General features: G+C 35.4%; 1 protein-coding gene across 6 annotated transcripts in view; it reads right to left on the bottom strand.

The window, feature by feature from the left end:
• The window catches only part of LOC126825420 (phosphatidylinositol 4-phosphate 3-kinase C2 domain-containing subunit alpha), a 684,289-nt gene that overhangs the window by 28,001 nt on the left and 637,433 nt on the right, over positions 1 to 18,855 (bottom strand). For 4 of the 6 annotated variants that reach the window (XM_056101571.1, XM_056101570.1, XM_056101572.1 and 1 more), the window contains 2 exons: positions 9,986 to 10,111; positions 7,175 to 9,438 (listed from right to left, as the gene is read on the bottom strand). In XM_056101571.1, coding sequence (XP_055957546.1) covers positions 9,244 to 9,438; positions 9,986 to 10,111 — 321 coding nt within the window. In that variant the 3' untranslated portion in view covers positions 7,175 to 9,243. Of the gene's footprint in view, positions 1 to 774; positions 880 to 1,846; positions 9,439 to 9,985; positions 10,112 to 18,855 lie in introns of those variants that run through there. The other 2 variants (XR_008788423.1, XR_008788424.1) reach the window with 1 other exon arrangement.

Below are 18,855 nucleotides of genomic sequence, written 5' to 3'. Positions count from 1 at the left end.
TGTTTCCATGGAAACACAAAAAAATATAAATCCCAGAAATTCCTAAATAGCAAAAAGCACAACTACTGTAATAGGTTGATGTGAGTGCAAAGTTTCAGAAAGATATCTTGAACGGTTTATGAGATATGCTCCGGAAACAAAATTGTACACCAAAAACTAAGTCAAATTTGTTTCCATGGAAACACAAAAAATATAAATCCCAGAAATTCCTAAATAGCAAAAGGCACAACTACTGTAATAGGTTGATATGTGTGCAAAGTTTCAGAAAGATATCTTGAACGGTTTATGAGATATGCTCCGGAAACAAAATCGGACAGACGGACGGACCCCGTTTCAATATCCCTCCCTAACCTCGTTCGGCGTGGGATAAAAAGGCGATTTTGCATACAATTAGGGGCCATAATTCAGGAATTTACGGTCCGATATGCACCAATATCGAAAGGAACTGAGATCTTTAGGTTATAAACTTACATTTCAAGTTTCAACAAAATCGGATAAAAATTGTGACCTCTATAGGGTCCACAAGCTAAAAACGTGATTTTTCGTCCAAACAGGGGCCATAAGCCATGAAGTTTTGATCCGATACATGTCAATATCGAAAGCAGCCGAGATCTTTTGAGGATAAACCTATATTTCAAGTTTCGTCAAAATTGGACAAGAATTGTGACCTGTAGAGAGTCCACAAACAAATTGTGGACGGACAGGGGCGACGACCACATACGTCTTCATGAAAATATGAGCGTATAAAAAAATAATTACAGAAGAAATGGTGACCTTTTAGAGTTATGTACTGTTTTGTATAGCGGGTTGCAGCTCAGGTCCATGGGCCTTTTGTACTAGAATTGAAGATTCTTGCTTAATTTTGTCAAAATATGAGTTCTGCAAAAAGATTTAAAGAGTTTCAAACAAGTCACATCAAAAATATTCAAAATACTGGAATATTTTTTAAAAATTGACTTTCTTTTACCCTTTTCTACAAAATGGTCCATTTTTTACACTTTGTATGTCTCAAGATGCCAATATTTCCCTATTTCTTGGAAAGTCTGAGATGAAAGGCATTTATTTCTAGAAACCTTGGCCAGTATATGACAAGACAAGCTGCAAATTGGTTGGATTGAAGGTAACTGTAAGGAACTACAATGAAACTCAGGGGCGTACATAACGATTTTGTTTGGGGGGGTGTTTAGCCAAAATGCAACCGACTGATGCACATACCCCCAATACGAGTGACATAGTCAGGAGCCACCCACCACACGTGCCAGTTTTCTAGGGGTCATGTGCAGTAGCGGATCTAGAAGCTGGGAATAGGGGGTGGGGCAGTGATGGGATTTCCAAAAAATTATTGTCGGACATTTTTTCCCGAAAATAAAGGGGCCTAACTCTTATCGTAATTTAAGCAGACGTTTTCAAAACACAATTAAGAATCACGTGTCAATAAAATATATTCAAATTCATATGTAAAAAAAATAGGTGCACCTCGTTATATTTCATGTTTAAAACCCGTACGGTATTCAAATTTATGTCAATAATATTCCTACAAAATTACATGACATCAATACTATAGAATGGCAGCGTGCCGACTGCTGTCGATCTGTTTCAAACTCCCCCAAAATTACCGTATTTTTCGGGTCATACATCGGTACATTTTTCAGCAAAGTCCGACATTCATCTGATACTACGTTTCGATTTATATACGGAAGGTAAAAAAATGACATCCCGAAATTTATTTGGCCGTAAACCGAAGTTAACGACGCTCAAATACAACGAGCGTGTGACACCAACTAACTGCTAAATAATTGCATTCGACTGTAGCACGCGCTATCGTCTTAAACAATTAACTACTTACGTCATTCCAATCGAAATATTCGTCAACATTTCTTAGCGTGTTTATTTATTTATTTATTTATTTAAAGACATAAACCCCATTCAAAATATGATCATAAATCCGACAATATGCCATAAAAATAGAATCTTTTCCCGGACATCAGTCGTATTGGATTCGGCACGTATACACCTCTTAATTTCACGTGTCTCGCGAGATTTGTACTTTCATTTTAATTACTGAACTATAGCGCCATATGCGTGTGTGTGAAATATCTTTATTTAACTTCGGCTTCCACCGAAAATATTTGATATAATTTTATAGTTACCATCTTGATATATCTTGGATTCATTTATAATTTTAGTATTTGACACTGTTTCTTGTAAACAGAGTATCTCTGGGTAGCTGAATTTATCTGTTAAGATGTTTATTTTTTCATCAAAGCCTCTTTGAATATTAGAGGATATAATATGCATAATTAGTGAGATAATCAAGATTTTCACTATAGACATTGTAGAATAATAATTGTATTGTTATATATAAACTTATTCAGTTAATATGATTTCACAATTGAGTCCAATTCACTTTTTAGTTATTATATCAGTTTTTTCTAGTCAGTCTATTAAAGACCTCAACTATTGGACTTTTCATTCTTAGTTTTTTATCTGTTACATCTTCATTATTGCTGATATTCCTTTTCTTTGTATTTTTGCTATCTTGGATTTTAACATAGTCTGCACTGGTACACTCAGTTTCCTGTGCTTCTTTGACTGCAACATCATTTTTGTTTATATTAAAATCCATTAATGTATCAATAATTTTATGGTCGTCTTTATTCACATCATTATTTGGATCAAATGTGTCAGAGTGGGTTTGTTTCAACTCTGTTTCATCATTTTCTGTTGTAGAATTCTCCTGAGGAGAGTATTCCAGATTTAGATCCATTTTGGGAGTTATAGGTAGCTCATCTATATTTCTGTATGGATCAGGAGTTATAGGTAGCTCTGTAGATGGAGAGGATTGCAGGGGTGGAAAATCCTCTGGGATGGGTGAGAAGTTAGATTTATTTGTACGTTTGTCAGGCAAGGGACAATCCCTTCCTAGGTGGCCCTGTTCTCCGCAGTTGAAACAAGTCTTATTATATCTGATCTGCCCTTCGTATTTGACGCCTACTCGTAGGCCTTTTATGAAAATATGGGATGGGATAGGCTTGAACACGCGTTTGACATGAATGATTCTCACCCCACTTTCTATTGTTGGAAAATTTTTGTAGCATGGCCTCTCACATCTGATGACATCGGCATAGTTTGATATTTTTCGTGCAATGTCCTTATTATCTATTTCATAGAATAGATTATAGATAACTATTGGGATAGAGTCTACTGGGTATTCCCAGATAGCTTTGATGGTGCCTTTCGACTTATATTCCAGATCATTGATGGTAAATGATTCAAAGAGTCCAACAAAGATATCTTTAGATTGTTGAGAGTCAACTGTCAGATAGAAATTCCCATTTCCTATATTCTGAAGACATTTAATATATTTTATATCAAAATTATCATGGGCTAGGATAAATGTTAAAAGTTCAACTGATGACAATTTTGTCTCACCATATACTGGAGATATAAGTATTGTATTCTCTCTATTGAGTTCATTTGTCACACTAACACCTTCAGGTCCCACAGTTGTTTTTGTAGCCCTTATATTTTGCATGGCTTTTGTTTATATAGTTTTGTTTATAATTTTTTTTTTTTTTTTTTTTTTTTTTTTTATTTCACTTTTATATACGACGCAAATATACACTATAGTACAGTTTAGAGAAGAGTCACGACCAAGTTATCACTATTGTTCTTCTTGGCCGCCATATTGGCTCTTCAGCTCTCGGTTATTGTAAGCAACACAAACTTCAATTATCCTCTATCGATCCTTCACAGGACGCCAGATTCGTTTTGATATTTATCACATTTTAGTTCATATGTAAAACTCTATACATTGTTTCAGATGATATATTTGAAAACACTATATATATCTTTACTTTAGTAGACCTCTAACAAAAACACGTCTAGCCATGTAGGAATGACCATTTGCGATCAATATCACAGACAAGTTATCGGATACAATGTATGTTGATTTGAGGTGTTATATACTATCAGGATATGTGACATGTATGACTAATTTCTACGTGTTATTGTCCGACACAAAGAAGATTAAAACGTGAGACAATGGACAAATCACGGGTTAATCAGATTAAGTTTATAATCTCTCTTATTGGATTGATATATCGTCCGACAAAGGAGAAGCAATGACACCTGTTCAGGATTGATTTGATGAATCATCCGACAAAGGATTAAGTCAGCCAATCAAGGCAGAATAGTAGTTAATCAAGGTAGGTGTGTAGACGACATAACACGATAAATAGTCGATCACTTAATTACCTAATCAATCCAGCCTATTATCAACGATAATCGGGTTGCACGGTAGTTATACACTCAGTGGCTGAATAATGACTGTTCGGACTCATCGACAATCGCAGCTTTAGTACCTGATGGATATTCTATACAACATTGCCCTCGCGGTTCATGTGTAGGAGGCGTAGCACATATATTTAAGTCATCTATTAAGTGTAAGAAAATCCGTCATGACCGTTTTGATTCTTTTGAAATTTTGGATTGTTCTCTACAGTTTTCTTTCAAGGAAACTAGGATTATTACAATTTACCGCCTGCCCAATAGCAAATTGTGTCAAAAGTTTATGGAAGAATTTGGATTATTTCTGGACCAGTTGATGATGACTGAGTGTTGCACTATTATTTGGGGAGATTTTAATTTTCATGTTGATTTTTGTGATATGCTGAATAATAGATCTCTCACACAACATGTTTCTTCTTCTACTCATAACGGTGGACATATTCTCGATCTGGTGATAACTAATCCACGTGATATTAAACTGGATAATCTCTCTGTCTCGGACAAATTAATATCTGATCGTTTTCCGGCAACTTTTAATCTTATGATCCAGAAACCACAACCAACAAGAAAGACTTTAACATATCGAAGGTTTAAATCATTTGACATAAATAAATTTAAAGCGGAAATAGTGAACTCGAATTTCAATGGCATTCAATGTATTCAAGATATACAAGAGAAGGCAACCCAATATCACTCAAAGCTTGCTGAAATTTTGGACTCGCTTGTTCCTCTTCAAACGAAAACATTTACGATTCGTCCCAATACGCAGTGGTTTAATGATTCTATTTTAGAAGCCAAAAGGGACCGTAATAAGGCTGAACATCTGTGGCGGAAAACAAATCTACATGTCCATAAACAGATTTATAAATCTTTAAAAAACAATGTGAATAAATTAATTGATGATGCTAAAATTAAATTTTACTCTGATAAAATAGAAAATGGCGAAAACAGACAAAAAGACCTGTATAAAGTTGTGAATTCCCTTTTGGACCATAATGCTGAGCGTACTATCCTCCCGGACATTGATAATGACACTGAACTTGCAAATTTATTCTCTGATTTCTTTTAAATAAAAATACAGAAAATACGAACTGATAACTTGATGATTTAAATAAAACTATTGACTTTAACGCTCATGATTTTGTTTATTTAGAAAATTTTAACTTGGTTAGTAAATCTTTTGTTTTAAAGCTAATTAAATTGTCTGCTCCTAAATCTTGTTCATTAGATCCTGTTCCGACTTCTGTTCTTAAGGACTGTCTAGACGAAGTTATTCCAGTTTTTACCAATATTATTAATTCTTGTATATCATCCGCTACTATTCCCAACGTTTTCTAACGAGCTTATGTTACCCCTTTAATTAAAAAGTCTACACTGGATCCTAATGTTTTTAAAAATTACAGGCCAGTCTCTAACTTAAGTTTTATTTCTAAAATATTGGAGAAATGTATTACTTCTCAGATAAAGGCCCATCTAGATGATAACTGTTTGTATGAACCATTTCAAAGTGCTTATAAACAATTTCACAGTACCGAAACAGCTTTAACCCGGGTTTCAAATAATATTTTAATGGAAATTGATAATAGAAAATGTACATTTTTAATTTTATTAGATTTATCTGCTGCTTTCGACACGGTGGACCTTTCCATTCTTCTACGTAGACTTCAATTTAAATTCGGTATTTGTGGCTCTGCATTAAATCTTTTAGAGAGTTATCTTGTGGGTAGAAAATAGTGTATTTTAGTTAATTGCAAATTGTCGTCTGAATCTGTTTTGTCATCTGGGGTTCCCCAAGGTTCTGTTCTTGGTCCGATTTTATTTACCCTCTATACGTCACCATTAGGAGATATTGTCAGAAAATATGGTCTCAGCTTTCATTTGTATGCCGATGATACTCAATTATATATTTCATTTACACCTAATTGTCCATCTTCTTTCAATTTATCAAAATTGCAACTTGAGAACTGTATTAGTGAAATTAGAAAATGGATGTCAAAGAACTTTCTAAAATTGAATGATGATAAAACCGAATATTTGTTATTAGGCTCAAGGCATCAATTAAGTAAATCTGCACAAGATAACCCCCCTGTTGTAATTGGTAATTGTGATATATTTTCATCTTATTCTGCTTGTAATATTGGCGCTATCTTTGATAGTTTTATGCTTATGGGAGCTCAAGTAAATAATATTTGTAAATTGTGCTATTTTAATATAAGAAATATAGGTAAAATACGTAAATGTGTAACTGTAGAGGCCACTAAGTCACTTGTTAATTCTCTGGTCACTTCTCGATTAGATAACTTTAATTTACTTTTAGTTGGTTTACCTTTAAAGCTTATAGATAAATTACAAAAAGTACAGAATACTGCGGCTAGACTTGTTACTTTAACTAAGAAATGTGACCACATAACTCCTGTTTTATATAATTTACACTGGTTACCTGTTAAATATCGAATTGATTTTAAGATTTTATTACTTACTTTTAAATGTTTAAATAATTTAGCTCCTGTTTACCTCTCAGATCTTTTAGAACTTTATACACCTGGCCGAACATTACGTACATCAGATAAACTACTTTTAAAGCCCAAAACTGGTCAACTAGTCTCCTATGGTCAGCGCTCTTTTAGTTATCAAGCATCTGTTTTATGGAATAATCTACCATTTAGTTTAAGATTTGTACATCTCTGTATTCTTTTAAAAAAAAAATTAAAACACATTTATTTAATCAGGCTTTTAACTGACTCTGTATACAATCGTTAACATGCCCATAATCTTGTTGTTTATGTGTGATTTACATTGTCACTTTGTAAAGTGCCTCTGAACATGTTATATGAAAGGGTGCACTATAAATATGCTGTAATAATAATAATAAAAGTAGTATGAAAAGGCTATTAATTAATATTTTATTGCTCTGTAAGTGCCACATTTTAAAAGATCACCACAAATAATAGATTTACATCCAAAATGTAAAACAATAAGCTGCAGAAGACACATCTAAAAAATATCCATTTTGGTTTGTGGACTCATTTGGAAGAAATGTCATAGGATTACATGTTTGGCCATAAACAAAAAGTCTTAGAAATCCTTGAAATCTTATATGTAACTATTTGTTTGTGCAAAATAAAATGCCTGGTTACAATTCAAGCACAAAATCCAAATACTGCTAATTTGGAGTCAATATATGTTCAATTGAATATCCAAATATCATGTTCAAGAAAATTGGAGGGGAGGGGTGGGGTGGGGAAGGTGAGCCAGTCTAAATGAAATGAAGACAGAGAAATTTCCCTGCAAACACATAGATTTTACTTTCTCAAAAAGGGAAATGCAGCAATTTCAGGTTTTAAAAGATTAAAATAGTGTTGAGCCAGAAGAACACAGCTTCAAAATGCAGTTCACTCATGTTTTGAAAATTCTAACATACTTCAGCAGTACATAATTTTTAAATTTCTGACAAACACATGGATACTTTATCAATATCTGACAAACACATGGATCCTTTCAAAGTTATTTAACAATGGAAATAAAGACATGCAAGACATTTTGGTTCATTTTACAACAGATGAATAATTAAAATTTTGACGGCATTACAGGGGGTAATCTGAAGAATTTCAGATTTTTAGGCAAAATTGAGTGAAATTATGATTACTATCTTCCCGTCTAACTTTCATGATGCAGAAAAAGTAAAAATTACACATTAAAATATTTTCCACTAATTTTGAAAAGTAAATAAATACCAAAATCAAAAATTCCCCTTACAACTTTGTAAAATATTTTTGAAATTTTACCATTTCACTGTTTTTTTTATCAAAATGTCCTACATGTATATCACATTTTCTGATAATTTGGAGATCATATCATGAAATTTAGGCCCCTCATCCACTGTCAGGTTGTTTACATACAGGAGGCAGACCACAATTAATTTCCCCATTGACTTCAATGTTAATTCTGGCCTCTTTGCACTAAAATTTGTATGAGGTTGACCACCAAATTTTGGAGATACACAAACTTGAAGAAGCATACTAAAAACATGTAACTAGCTGCCGTACATATCACCGTAGCCAACTTGATAACCTCCTAAATCCTTCCACCTCAAAATCATGAATATTTACCAAAACCTGGCAGAAAATGTTAATTCAAACCCTCTTCGTCCATTCTAGACAAAAAAAATCAACAAAAATGGGCATGCAAAAGGGGAGAAAAGAGACAGAGAGAGAATTGCTATAAATAGACGAACTACAATTTGTTGGTACCGAGATGGTGAAATTTAATGGTGGTCGGCCTCCTAATCAGAGTTCAATGAAAATTGGGATGACTGGTTTTAACTAAAAGAAATAGGGATCAGAAAAATCTGATAAAAACTAGTGGCGTCTGAGTGCTAACAAGAAATAAGTGTGGATGGATCGATAGATGGAAATGGTGATTACAACACATTAACATGTCAGTGTATAAAAAGCAACATATTCTCAAATATCTGAGGATTCTGAAAATATAAACAGATTTTTTATAGGCCATGTATGTAATTTCGAAAATTATACACTTCAAAAGATACTCTCGCGCCTGTACACACATGTGCTGATTGAAAGTGCTAACTCAATGGTTCAATTCACAAAATATTCAGACAATTTTTCACATTATCTGAGCACCTATTGCAAAGAGTGTATCCTGAAAAAAGCAATAAAACTTGTTACACATGAACAATATTACAATGTATTTTAAGAATAAACTCATCAAATAATTTGCCAATGTCCTACTTTTCTTCACCAACCAGGATAGTGAAGATGGGACCTTGCCAAGGGGCACAACATCCAGTTCCTAAATTAAGGGCAAAGGCATTAGTATTTTTTACTAAGCCATTGTCAAATATTTAATAGCACTTGATGAAAAATGTGAAGCTTTAGAAAAGGATTTCTTTGGTCCTCTTTCCACAAACTATCTTTAAAAGTGTAATGTAGATCAAGACAACAGGGATCCTGACATCTGTAATTTTTGTAATGGATACCACTGACATTGTTCCTGTGTTAATTTGACATTGTGTAATTTTATGTAGACAGCACCAAGAAAATTATTTTCCTTTAAAACATCATGATCCCACACTGTCACTTGCAGGATACGATACTTCAGTTGTTCTAATGACATTTTGTATTCAAGCTGAAAAATTCAAGAATAAAAAAAATTAGGGAAAAGCTGCTACTTTTATTAAATAAGAAGTTTCACTATGGCAATCATCACAGCTAAAAATTTGGAATATGGTATAATATCAGTTTTGATTTACATTTGTCTAAGAGGACATGGGTGAATGGTTTAAGTAACAATAGGTTTAATGGCTATCAATAATGGCAAAGAGGGGAATTTAGAGAAAAGCAACTAAAATTGGGGTGAACTAGTTTCTCTTTTCAGACTAACAGATATTGCATATGATATGGGTTTGCCCCCCACCACTGTCCGTCACATCGTGAAACACAATATCATTTACAAGGTTTTCTGACAACCAAACTAATTTGAACAAAAATGTAGCCTCTATCGCGTTAACAAGGTTATCAAAAAAATGGGTATAACTCAAGAAAATCTATAATGACGGACAGATAGAAGCGATGACTATTTACACAAAAACTTCATGTGGGCTTTTAAAAATGTTACTTTCTCTACTGAATGTGAAATTCATATTAAATTGTTAGAAATAATAGGGAAGACTAACCAGTTCATTAAATGTTGGATTGGCTGAACTACGAGCTATTTTAGTTTTACGTTTTGTATGTTTATCTGGATCAGGTAATAGATAGGCTTTAACATATGGACTTGGTGTATCTGTTCCTCTACATGTCTGCAATAAAAATCAATAATATTGATAAATGTAGTAATGTTTCAAATCAATTACAAGAGGTATCAGGTGTTCATCAAAGAGTAAGCTTACAAATTCTGCATAGTTATTTGCAATCAACACAACAGATGGACAGGGTCTTTAGTGTGACTCTACCCTTTGTCACGTACAAACCAAGCTGTTGCCCACATTTTGGAACAAGCTAACAATGAGGCTGATATGTCCCCCGCCGAAATCTCAAAATAAATAGATGACACATATCAATTAATCGCATATTTATTTTTTTCAAAAGAATCAAGCAATCAAACTGATTATCATCTATACACTAAGTTTTATCACACATTATCCTGTCTCAAAGCATCGACCAATGAAATTGCTTAGCTCTGTTTAGCTTTAGCTCGAAATGTTAATTACTGAAGTCAGTAATGAACACCTACATCAAGTTTAACCATTCTACCTCAATTAAAAGCAGAGTTGTTATGTTCCAAAGTCTTGACCAATCAAATTGCTTATCGCTCCTTAGCCTAAGCAGAAATTCTAATCATCGAACTTAGTCAAGGTAATGATATAATGAATCTATGCTCGGAGTTTCATCACTCTCACCAAACTTATCGTGCCCCAAAGCATCAACCAATCAGATTGCTTATCTCTGCTTACTGTAAGCATACAATGTTTATCATCGATCTTCATCAAGACATTGGCCTAATGAACACCTACACCAAGTTTTAACATTCCACTTCAATTAAGGAGAGTTATTGTGTGCCAAAGTCTCAACCAATCAAATTGCTTATCGCCCTACTTACCCTAAGCAGAAAATGCTCATTATCGAACTTAGTCAAGGTATTGATGTAATAAAATTATACACCAAATTTCATCACTCTCACTTAATTAGAACTAAAGTTATTGTGTCCCAAAGCATCAACCAATCAAATTGCTTATCTCTGCTTACCCTAAGGAGAAAATGCTCGTCTTCGAACTTCATCAATGCATTGACCTAATAAACATTTACACCAAGTTTGAACGTTCTAGCTAAATTAGAACTAAAGTTATCGCGTCCCAATCAACTAATCAAATTGCTTATCTCTGCTTACCCTAAGCAGAAATGCTCATCTTCTAACTCCATCAAGGCATTGACCTAATAAACATCTACACCAAATTTGGACATTCTAGCTCAATTAGAAGGAAAGTTATTGTGTCCCAAAAAGTGTGACGGACAGACAAGGTAATGATATAATGAATCTATGCTCGGAGTTTCATCACTCTCACCAAACTTATCATGCCCCAAAGCATCAACCAATCAGATTGCTTATCTCTGCTTACTGTAAGCATACAATGTTTATCATCGATCTTCATCAAGACATTGGCCTAATGAACACCTACACCAAGTTTCAACATTCCACCTCAATTAAGGAGTGTTATTGTGTGCCAAAGTCTCTACCAATCAAATTGCTTATCTCCCTACTTACCCTGAGCAGAAAATGCTTAGTCAAGGTATTGATGTAATAAAATTATACACCAAATTTCATCACTCTCACTTAATTAGAACTAAAGTTATTGTGTCCCAAAGCATCAACCAATCAAATTGCTTATCTCTGCTTACCCTAAGGAGAAAATGCTCGTCTTCGAACTCCATCAAGGCATTGACCTAATAAACATTTACAGCAAGTTTGAATGTTCTAGCTCAATTAGAAGGTGAGTTATTGTGTTCCAAAGTCTCAGCCAATCAAATAGCTTACCCTGAGCAGAAAATACTCATTATCGAACTTAGTCAAGGCATTGATGTAACGAAACTATACCCCAAGTTTCATCACTCTCACTTAATTAGAACTAAAGTTATCATGTCCCAAAGCATCAACCAATCAAATTGCTTATCTCTGCTTACCCTTAGCAGAAAATGCTCATCTTTGAACTCCACCAAGACATTTAGCTAATAAACACCTACACCAAGTTTGAACATTCTAGCACAATTAAAGGAGAGTTATTGTGTTCCGAAGTCTCAGCCAATCAAATAGCTTATAGCTCTGCTAACCCCGAGCAGAAAATGCTCATTATTGAACTTAATCAAGGTGTTGATGCAATGAAACTATACACCAAGTTTCATCACTCTCACTTAATTAGAAGTAAAGTTATTGTGTCCCAAAGCATCAACCAATCAAATACCATATCTCTGCTTACCCTAAGCAGAAAATGCTCATCTTCGAACTCCATCAAGGTATTCACCTAATAAGCACCTACACCAAGTTTGAAAAATCTAGCACAATTAGAAGGAGAGTTATTGTGTTCCAAAGACTCAGCCAATCAAATAGTATATAGCTCTGCTTACTCTGAGCAGAAAATGCTCATCATTCAACTTAGTCAAGGCATTGATGCAATGAAACTATACACCAAGTTTGATCACTCTCACTTAATTAGAAGTAAAGTTATTGTGTCCCAAAGCATCAACCAATCAAATTGCTTATCTCTGCTTACCCTAAGCAGAAAATGCTCATCTTTGAACTCCATCACGGCATTGACCTAATAAACACTTACACCAAGTTTGAACGTTCTAGCTCAATTAGAACTAAAGTTATCGTGTCCCAATCAACTAATCAAATTGCTTATCTCTGCTTACCCTAAGCAGAAATGCTCATCTTCTAACTCCATCAAGGCATTGACCTAATAAACATCTACACCAAATTTGGACATTCTAGCTCAATTAGAAGGAAAGTTATTGTGTCCCAAAAAGTGTGACGGACAGACAAACAGACGGACAGACAGACAGACAGACGGACAAACCCATTTTAATAGTCCCCTGCTTTCTTCAAAAGGCGGGGGAGAATAAATAGACAGGGGACATGGAATCAACGACACATCTATCTATAGACTTGGGAACCCCGACCCTTTTTTACTTTGCTATACAACTGGGTGTTCCAACTTTGGATTTATATTTATTTATTTATTTTATTTTTTTCCATGTACAATTCATTGACTGAAAAAACAACCTCTAAAGTAAGAACAAGCGGTTGTCAATCAAGATACGACCACATTTTGCAGGAGATGGACAGAGAACAAGGTAAAAAAAAAGAGGCAATTTTTCACACAATCAAGGGCCATAATCCAGGAAGGTATGGTCTGATATGCGCAAGTATCAAAAAGGAACCCAGATCTTATCAAAATCAGATAAAAATTGTGACCTCTAGAGGATCCACAACTTGTTATTACATACTTTTACACTATCAGTGGCCATTTTGTCCGGCAGTTTCAGTCCGATTTTCACGAAATTCGAACTCAACCGTCATTAGGGTGTGTATAACCAGGGGTCCGAGAAACTTAAATCTAAAAGCCTGAATCTGACCCAAAAATTGTGAGTTTGTATACATTGAGTTGAGTCATGACTTTCATTCCATTGTGGGCAAAAACAAATAGTCACATACAGCTCTGGCAATTAGCCAAAAACGTCGACAGCATAAATTGCCGTCGGGACCAATTAATCCCACGGCAAATCACCTATTGACGATTATGAAAATATAAGTTTATTGAAATTCAATGAGTTTTATTAACGCTGTTCACCTGTTGACGTTGAATATTGTTGTGTTTGCTTTTTAATTTTATCGGCAACGTTGATAAGAAAAAAACCCTGGTCATTTATGTGTGAAAATTCCCTGTAAACGTCTACATTTATGATTAAGCCTGTGCAACTATTACAAGCTATATTATTTATTTTTATGCGCTGAAAGTAAAAACAGTAAACCAAGTCTATAGACTTTTCATCTGTGAAAGTTTGTGCTCTGGAAAACCCCGGCCAACTTTCCTATACTTAAATGGACTGGTTACTCTTAATAGTAAATTGATACTGCTAATAAAGCTTGTTAAGAACAACCATAATATGGTATCTGAAGATATTTTGTACCTCACCTGTGAAGGGAGCATCCCCCATCAACATTTTAAGGACATTTAATGTGATTTTATTGGCGATTTTTAGACCTGTAATTTTGGAATTTACCTTCCGGAAATACGTCAGAATGCACCAAATTGAATCTAATTAATAACCAGATTTTTCAGGGGGAGGGCCCCCAGACACCCCATTACAACGTGTAGCACCTTCGGCGCTCGCAGCGGTGGGCTATGCCCACCGCAATTAGTTAAGCAATTATCCAACCTAGACCCCCCCCCTGCAAAAAATCCTGGATCTGCGCCTGATAACAGTGATATATTTGACCGGTCTTAAAAATTTGCGCACAATCAGGAGCCATCCTCCAGGAAGTTACGGTCCAGTGAGCGCCATTATCGAAAGGAACCAAGATCTTTGGGTTATAAACATAAATTACATAATAAAAATTGGATCCTCTCGACCCATAGTTTATTAGTACCGGGAGAAAAATAATAATGCTATTTCATGCAATCTTTAACAATAGAAATATTAACACGTGTTTAAGTTTAGCTCTTCTTATAAAGCCCCTATTTCCATATTAAGTCAAAGGTCTGTATTTTGCAAGCAAAGACAACTTTGTGACATAACATTTGATCAAATCACAAGAGGCTATATGGACACGTGTAGGTCATACATAGCTCAGTATTGTGCATGCAAAAGTTCGACAATGGGCAATATCACCGCGGGTCGACGCGGGCGCATGTCCCTATTTGCATTAGTGTTATTTGATATGTGAATTATCAAATCAGGGGCAAAAAATCAAGAAAGTTATGGCCTGAAAGGGACAGAAATCTTTGGGATATAAAGATATGTTTTAAGTTTCATCAAAATTGGATAAAAATTGTGATCTCTAGAGGGGCCACAACCTTCGTATTACACACTTCTACACAATTTGCGTACAAAGAGCAGCCATTTCGATTTTCCTGAAATACAAATTCAGCCTTCATTATGGTGGAATGGTGATGTATTTAAACTGTTTTTAAAATCGGAAAAAAAAAATTGTGACCTCTAGATAATCCACAAGCTAAATATGCGGTTTTTCGAACAATCAAGGGCCATAATCCAGGAAGTTAAGATCCGATATGCGCGAATATTGCAAGGTACAGAGATATTTGGGTTATAAACTTGGTTATCAAAAGGAACCAAGCAAGATCTTAGTGTGTAATGGGGATATATTCACACGTTTTTTTTAAATCGGATAAAAATTGTTACCTCTACAGGGACCACAAGCTAAAAACGTGATTTTTTGTTCAATCAAGGGCCATAATTCAGGAAGTTACGATTAGATATACGTGAATATCGACAGGAACCAATATCTTTGGGTTATAAACATGTATTTCAAGTTTCATCGAAATCTGATTAAAATTGTGACCTCTAGAGTGTCCACAACCTTGATTTACCAGAGGTTTACACTATTTGGCGAAGAGGGGCGTCCATTTTCTCCAGTAGTTTTGGCTCGATTTTCACGAAATTCAAACTCAACAAACATTATGGTGTAATGGTGATATATTCGAACGTTTTTTTAAATTGAATAATAAATGTGACCTCTAGAGGGACCACAAGCTAAAAATGTGATTTTGCGTACAATTAGAAGCCATAATTCAGGAAGTTAAGATTCGATATGCGCGAATATTGCAAGGTACCGAGATATATGGGTTATAAACTTGCGTTTCAAGTTTCATCAAAATCGGATCAAAATTGTGGCCTCTAGAGGGTCCACAGCTTTGATATACCAGATGTTTACACTATTTGATCAGCAAATTTTGGTCTGATTTTCATGAAATTAGAACTCAACCATCCTTAGGGTGTAATGGTGATATATTCAAACGTTTTTTTAAATCGGATAATAATTGTGACCTCTAGAGGAACCTCAAGCTAAAAACGCAATTTTTCGTACAATCAGGGGTCATAATTCAGGAAGTTATGGTCCAATATGTACGAAAATATTTGGGTCATAAACATGCATTTCAAAATCAGATGAAAATTGTGACCTAATTTGCCAACGAGGGGCGGCCATTTTGTCCGTCAGTTTCGGTCTGATTTTTACGAAATTCGAACTCAACCATCCTTAGGGTGTAACGTTGACATATTGTAATGTTTTTTTAAAATTGGATAAAAAATGTGACCTCTATGGGGTCCACAATCTAAAAACCTTATTTTTCGTACAATCAGGGGCCATAATTCAGAAAGTTATGGTCCGGTATGCATGAATATCGAAAGGAACCGAGATCTGTGAGTTATTAACATACATTTCAAGTTTACACCAAATCGGATAAAAATTGTTTTTATAAATCGAATAATAATTGTGACTTCTAGAGGGACCACAAGCTAAAAACGTGATTTTCGTACAATCAGAGGCCATAATCCATGAAGTTACAGTCCGATACATGCCAATATCGACAGGAAAAGAGATCTTAGGTTGATAAACCTATTTTTTAAGTTTCATTGAAATCGGATAAAAATTGTGACCTGTAGAGTGTTCATAAACAATTGTGGACGTCCGGACGGACAGACAGGGGTGACGACAATATACGTCCATGTGAAAATGTGGGCGTATAAAAAGTAGGGGATATTCAGAAACAATACAAAACTGCGGGAATGCACGGCTGTTTTTATTAGAGGTAACCAGTGTATGTTAATAACAGGCTAATTGCCTACAAAGAACATAAACGGTTAAATGGGCGGCTTATCTGACGGTCCCATTTCACTCGCAAAGTGATACACCGTCTAAAGTGAAAATGGACGTTTTTGATTTTTGTCTTAATAATGAGTAATTGCTCCACCAATCCTAAGACATTCAGCAATTCGTTGTGGCATGTTCCTAATCAACCGTCCAATCACGATTTGGGGCAATCTGACCCACTCCTCTTGCAGTGCCACAGCCAATTCTTGATCTCCCGATCAAATTAAACATAACACACTAAAGCAAAGATACGCTAAACAGTAAAACTTATGCAAGAACCGATAGGAAAGCAAACACGGATAGATAAACCAGCACACGGCAGTTTTCATCAACCCTTCCTTGAAGTGTCAAATTTGACAATGAACCCCTCCCACGTGTATGGCGCTATTGCGTGTCACATGTGCAGCTCAGTGGTTCTGTTGGGGCGATAAGTTCTTTATCTGTGAACATACTCTCAAAGCATGTCAAGTGTCCATGACTATCATATCACGCATATGTATTTGCATTTCAATATCCCTTACTTTTTTTGAAGAGTATATATGTGGAAATTACTTTTTTCTTGGAAAGTCCTATTTACAACCCAGGTAAGAAACAATACATTAATAACTTAAAACACCCATGTGTAGTGTAGGGAACGCACAATAATACGTAAACAAATTAAACCCACAAGAAAGACAAATATATGAATAACTGCAGCCCGACTATGGTACGAAGTATAAAACACGTAGTATTCATCAACAAATGAAATACACATAGATTAAAGAAGGCACGTATAAAGACCTACACTTAACAAAGACCTATCTGCGTAAAACACACCGTCGAACAAGAAATTGCACGGTAAATTGGATTTAACACCTACGTCCTACGCGTCAGATTAAGCCTGCTAGTCCTTGATAAAACACCTTTGGTGCAGTTATAACACGCTTTCGAGAAAACTCACCAAACAAAGAATTCACACCGTGTCAGTCGTTTTTAACCCGTCTGTTAAATAAAACACCCAATACATAGAACGCACCTAGCGATAATTAAATCTTCTTTCAGTCACTTTCACATCCCTGTTAATTAACACACCGTATGTACAGGTTTTAGCCTCTTCGTATTAGATTTGTTGCGATAATTAGAATTTTACCGATATTCATACAAATTTACCAAACTCGGTAGATATCTATGCCCTAAAAGTACAAATAACACTATTACTACTTCTCAGTGTTTCTAAATAAACGCAAATATTGATGGACGCTGCGTAACTCACACGCAGAAAATTTTCCCGACGTGAGAATAATTAGATTATTCTCTTTTGTAGTTTGTACGCTAGTCATCAATTTCCGTGCTTCACACGGCATTTACACACCTCTACTGTACGTAGTCTCCGTAGGTTTTTATACTTCCTCTTCTTATATTTCGTTCGGGGTGGGGGGGGCTGGATGGCTGAATGGTTAGTCTGTCATTGAGTCAACTGGTGTGGTTTCAATTCCCCGGTTGTACGTGACAAGGAGTAAGGTCGCCTGTCCAACCTCGTGGGTTTTCTCCAGGTCATCCAGTTTCGTCCCACTGCTAAAGACCCCTATTAAACCATACGTCAGTCCCGAAATGACCTAGTTTGTGTCGAGTAGACGTTAAACCCCATTTCTCTCTCTCTCTTATTTCGTTCATAATCTTTAAGTTTGTGGCAGTAAGCCTTCTATACGTAGCTATTCTGAGACCCCCTGAAAGATTGAAATGACAGTGCCGTCAACCATAGATATGCCGTCAACCTTCAGTTGTCATTAGACTAAATACAGTATCAATGAAATAAGGATGCGCCAGTATGCTTGTTAATCATACGTGTTTATTAGTTATGTCCATTATATGTTTCCATACTAATGCTGAACTGTAACCTGGCCTTCACCTTTTGTTCTGCCTCGTTTTGGTTTGTACCCTCTGGATGCCCGCCATGTTCTTTAAATAAACAACCACAATTTGACCTGCACAATTGAGTCGTCTGATTATTCCTGATCTTACTGACGTGGTGGCTAAAGCTGGGATTTTTCATCGAACCTACAGTCAGCGGAAACAACCAACAGTTTCAGAGTCAACTCAGTTACACGTAAGACGAACAACAGGGCACCGAAACAATGGTCCCTTACTGAGCATGAGTCATTGACGTCATACGAA

The sequence above is a fragment of the Patella vulgata genome, chromosome 6 (genome assembly GCF_932274485.2).
Source record: "Patella vulgata chromosome 6, xgPatVulg1.2, whole genome shotgun sequence".
Taxonomy (NCBI): Eukaryota; Metazoa; Mollusca; class Gastropoda; family Patellidae; genus Patella; species Patella vulgata.
Note: the sequence above shows the minus strand (reverse complement) of the source record. Positions and strands in the feature narration are given on the sequence as shown.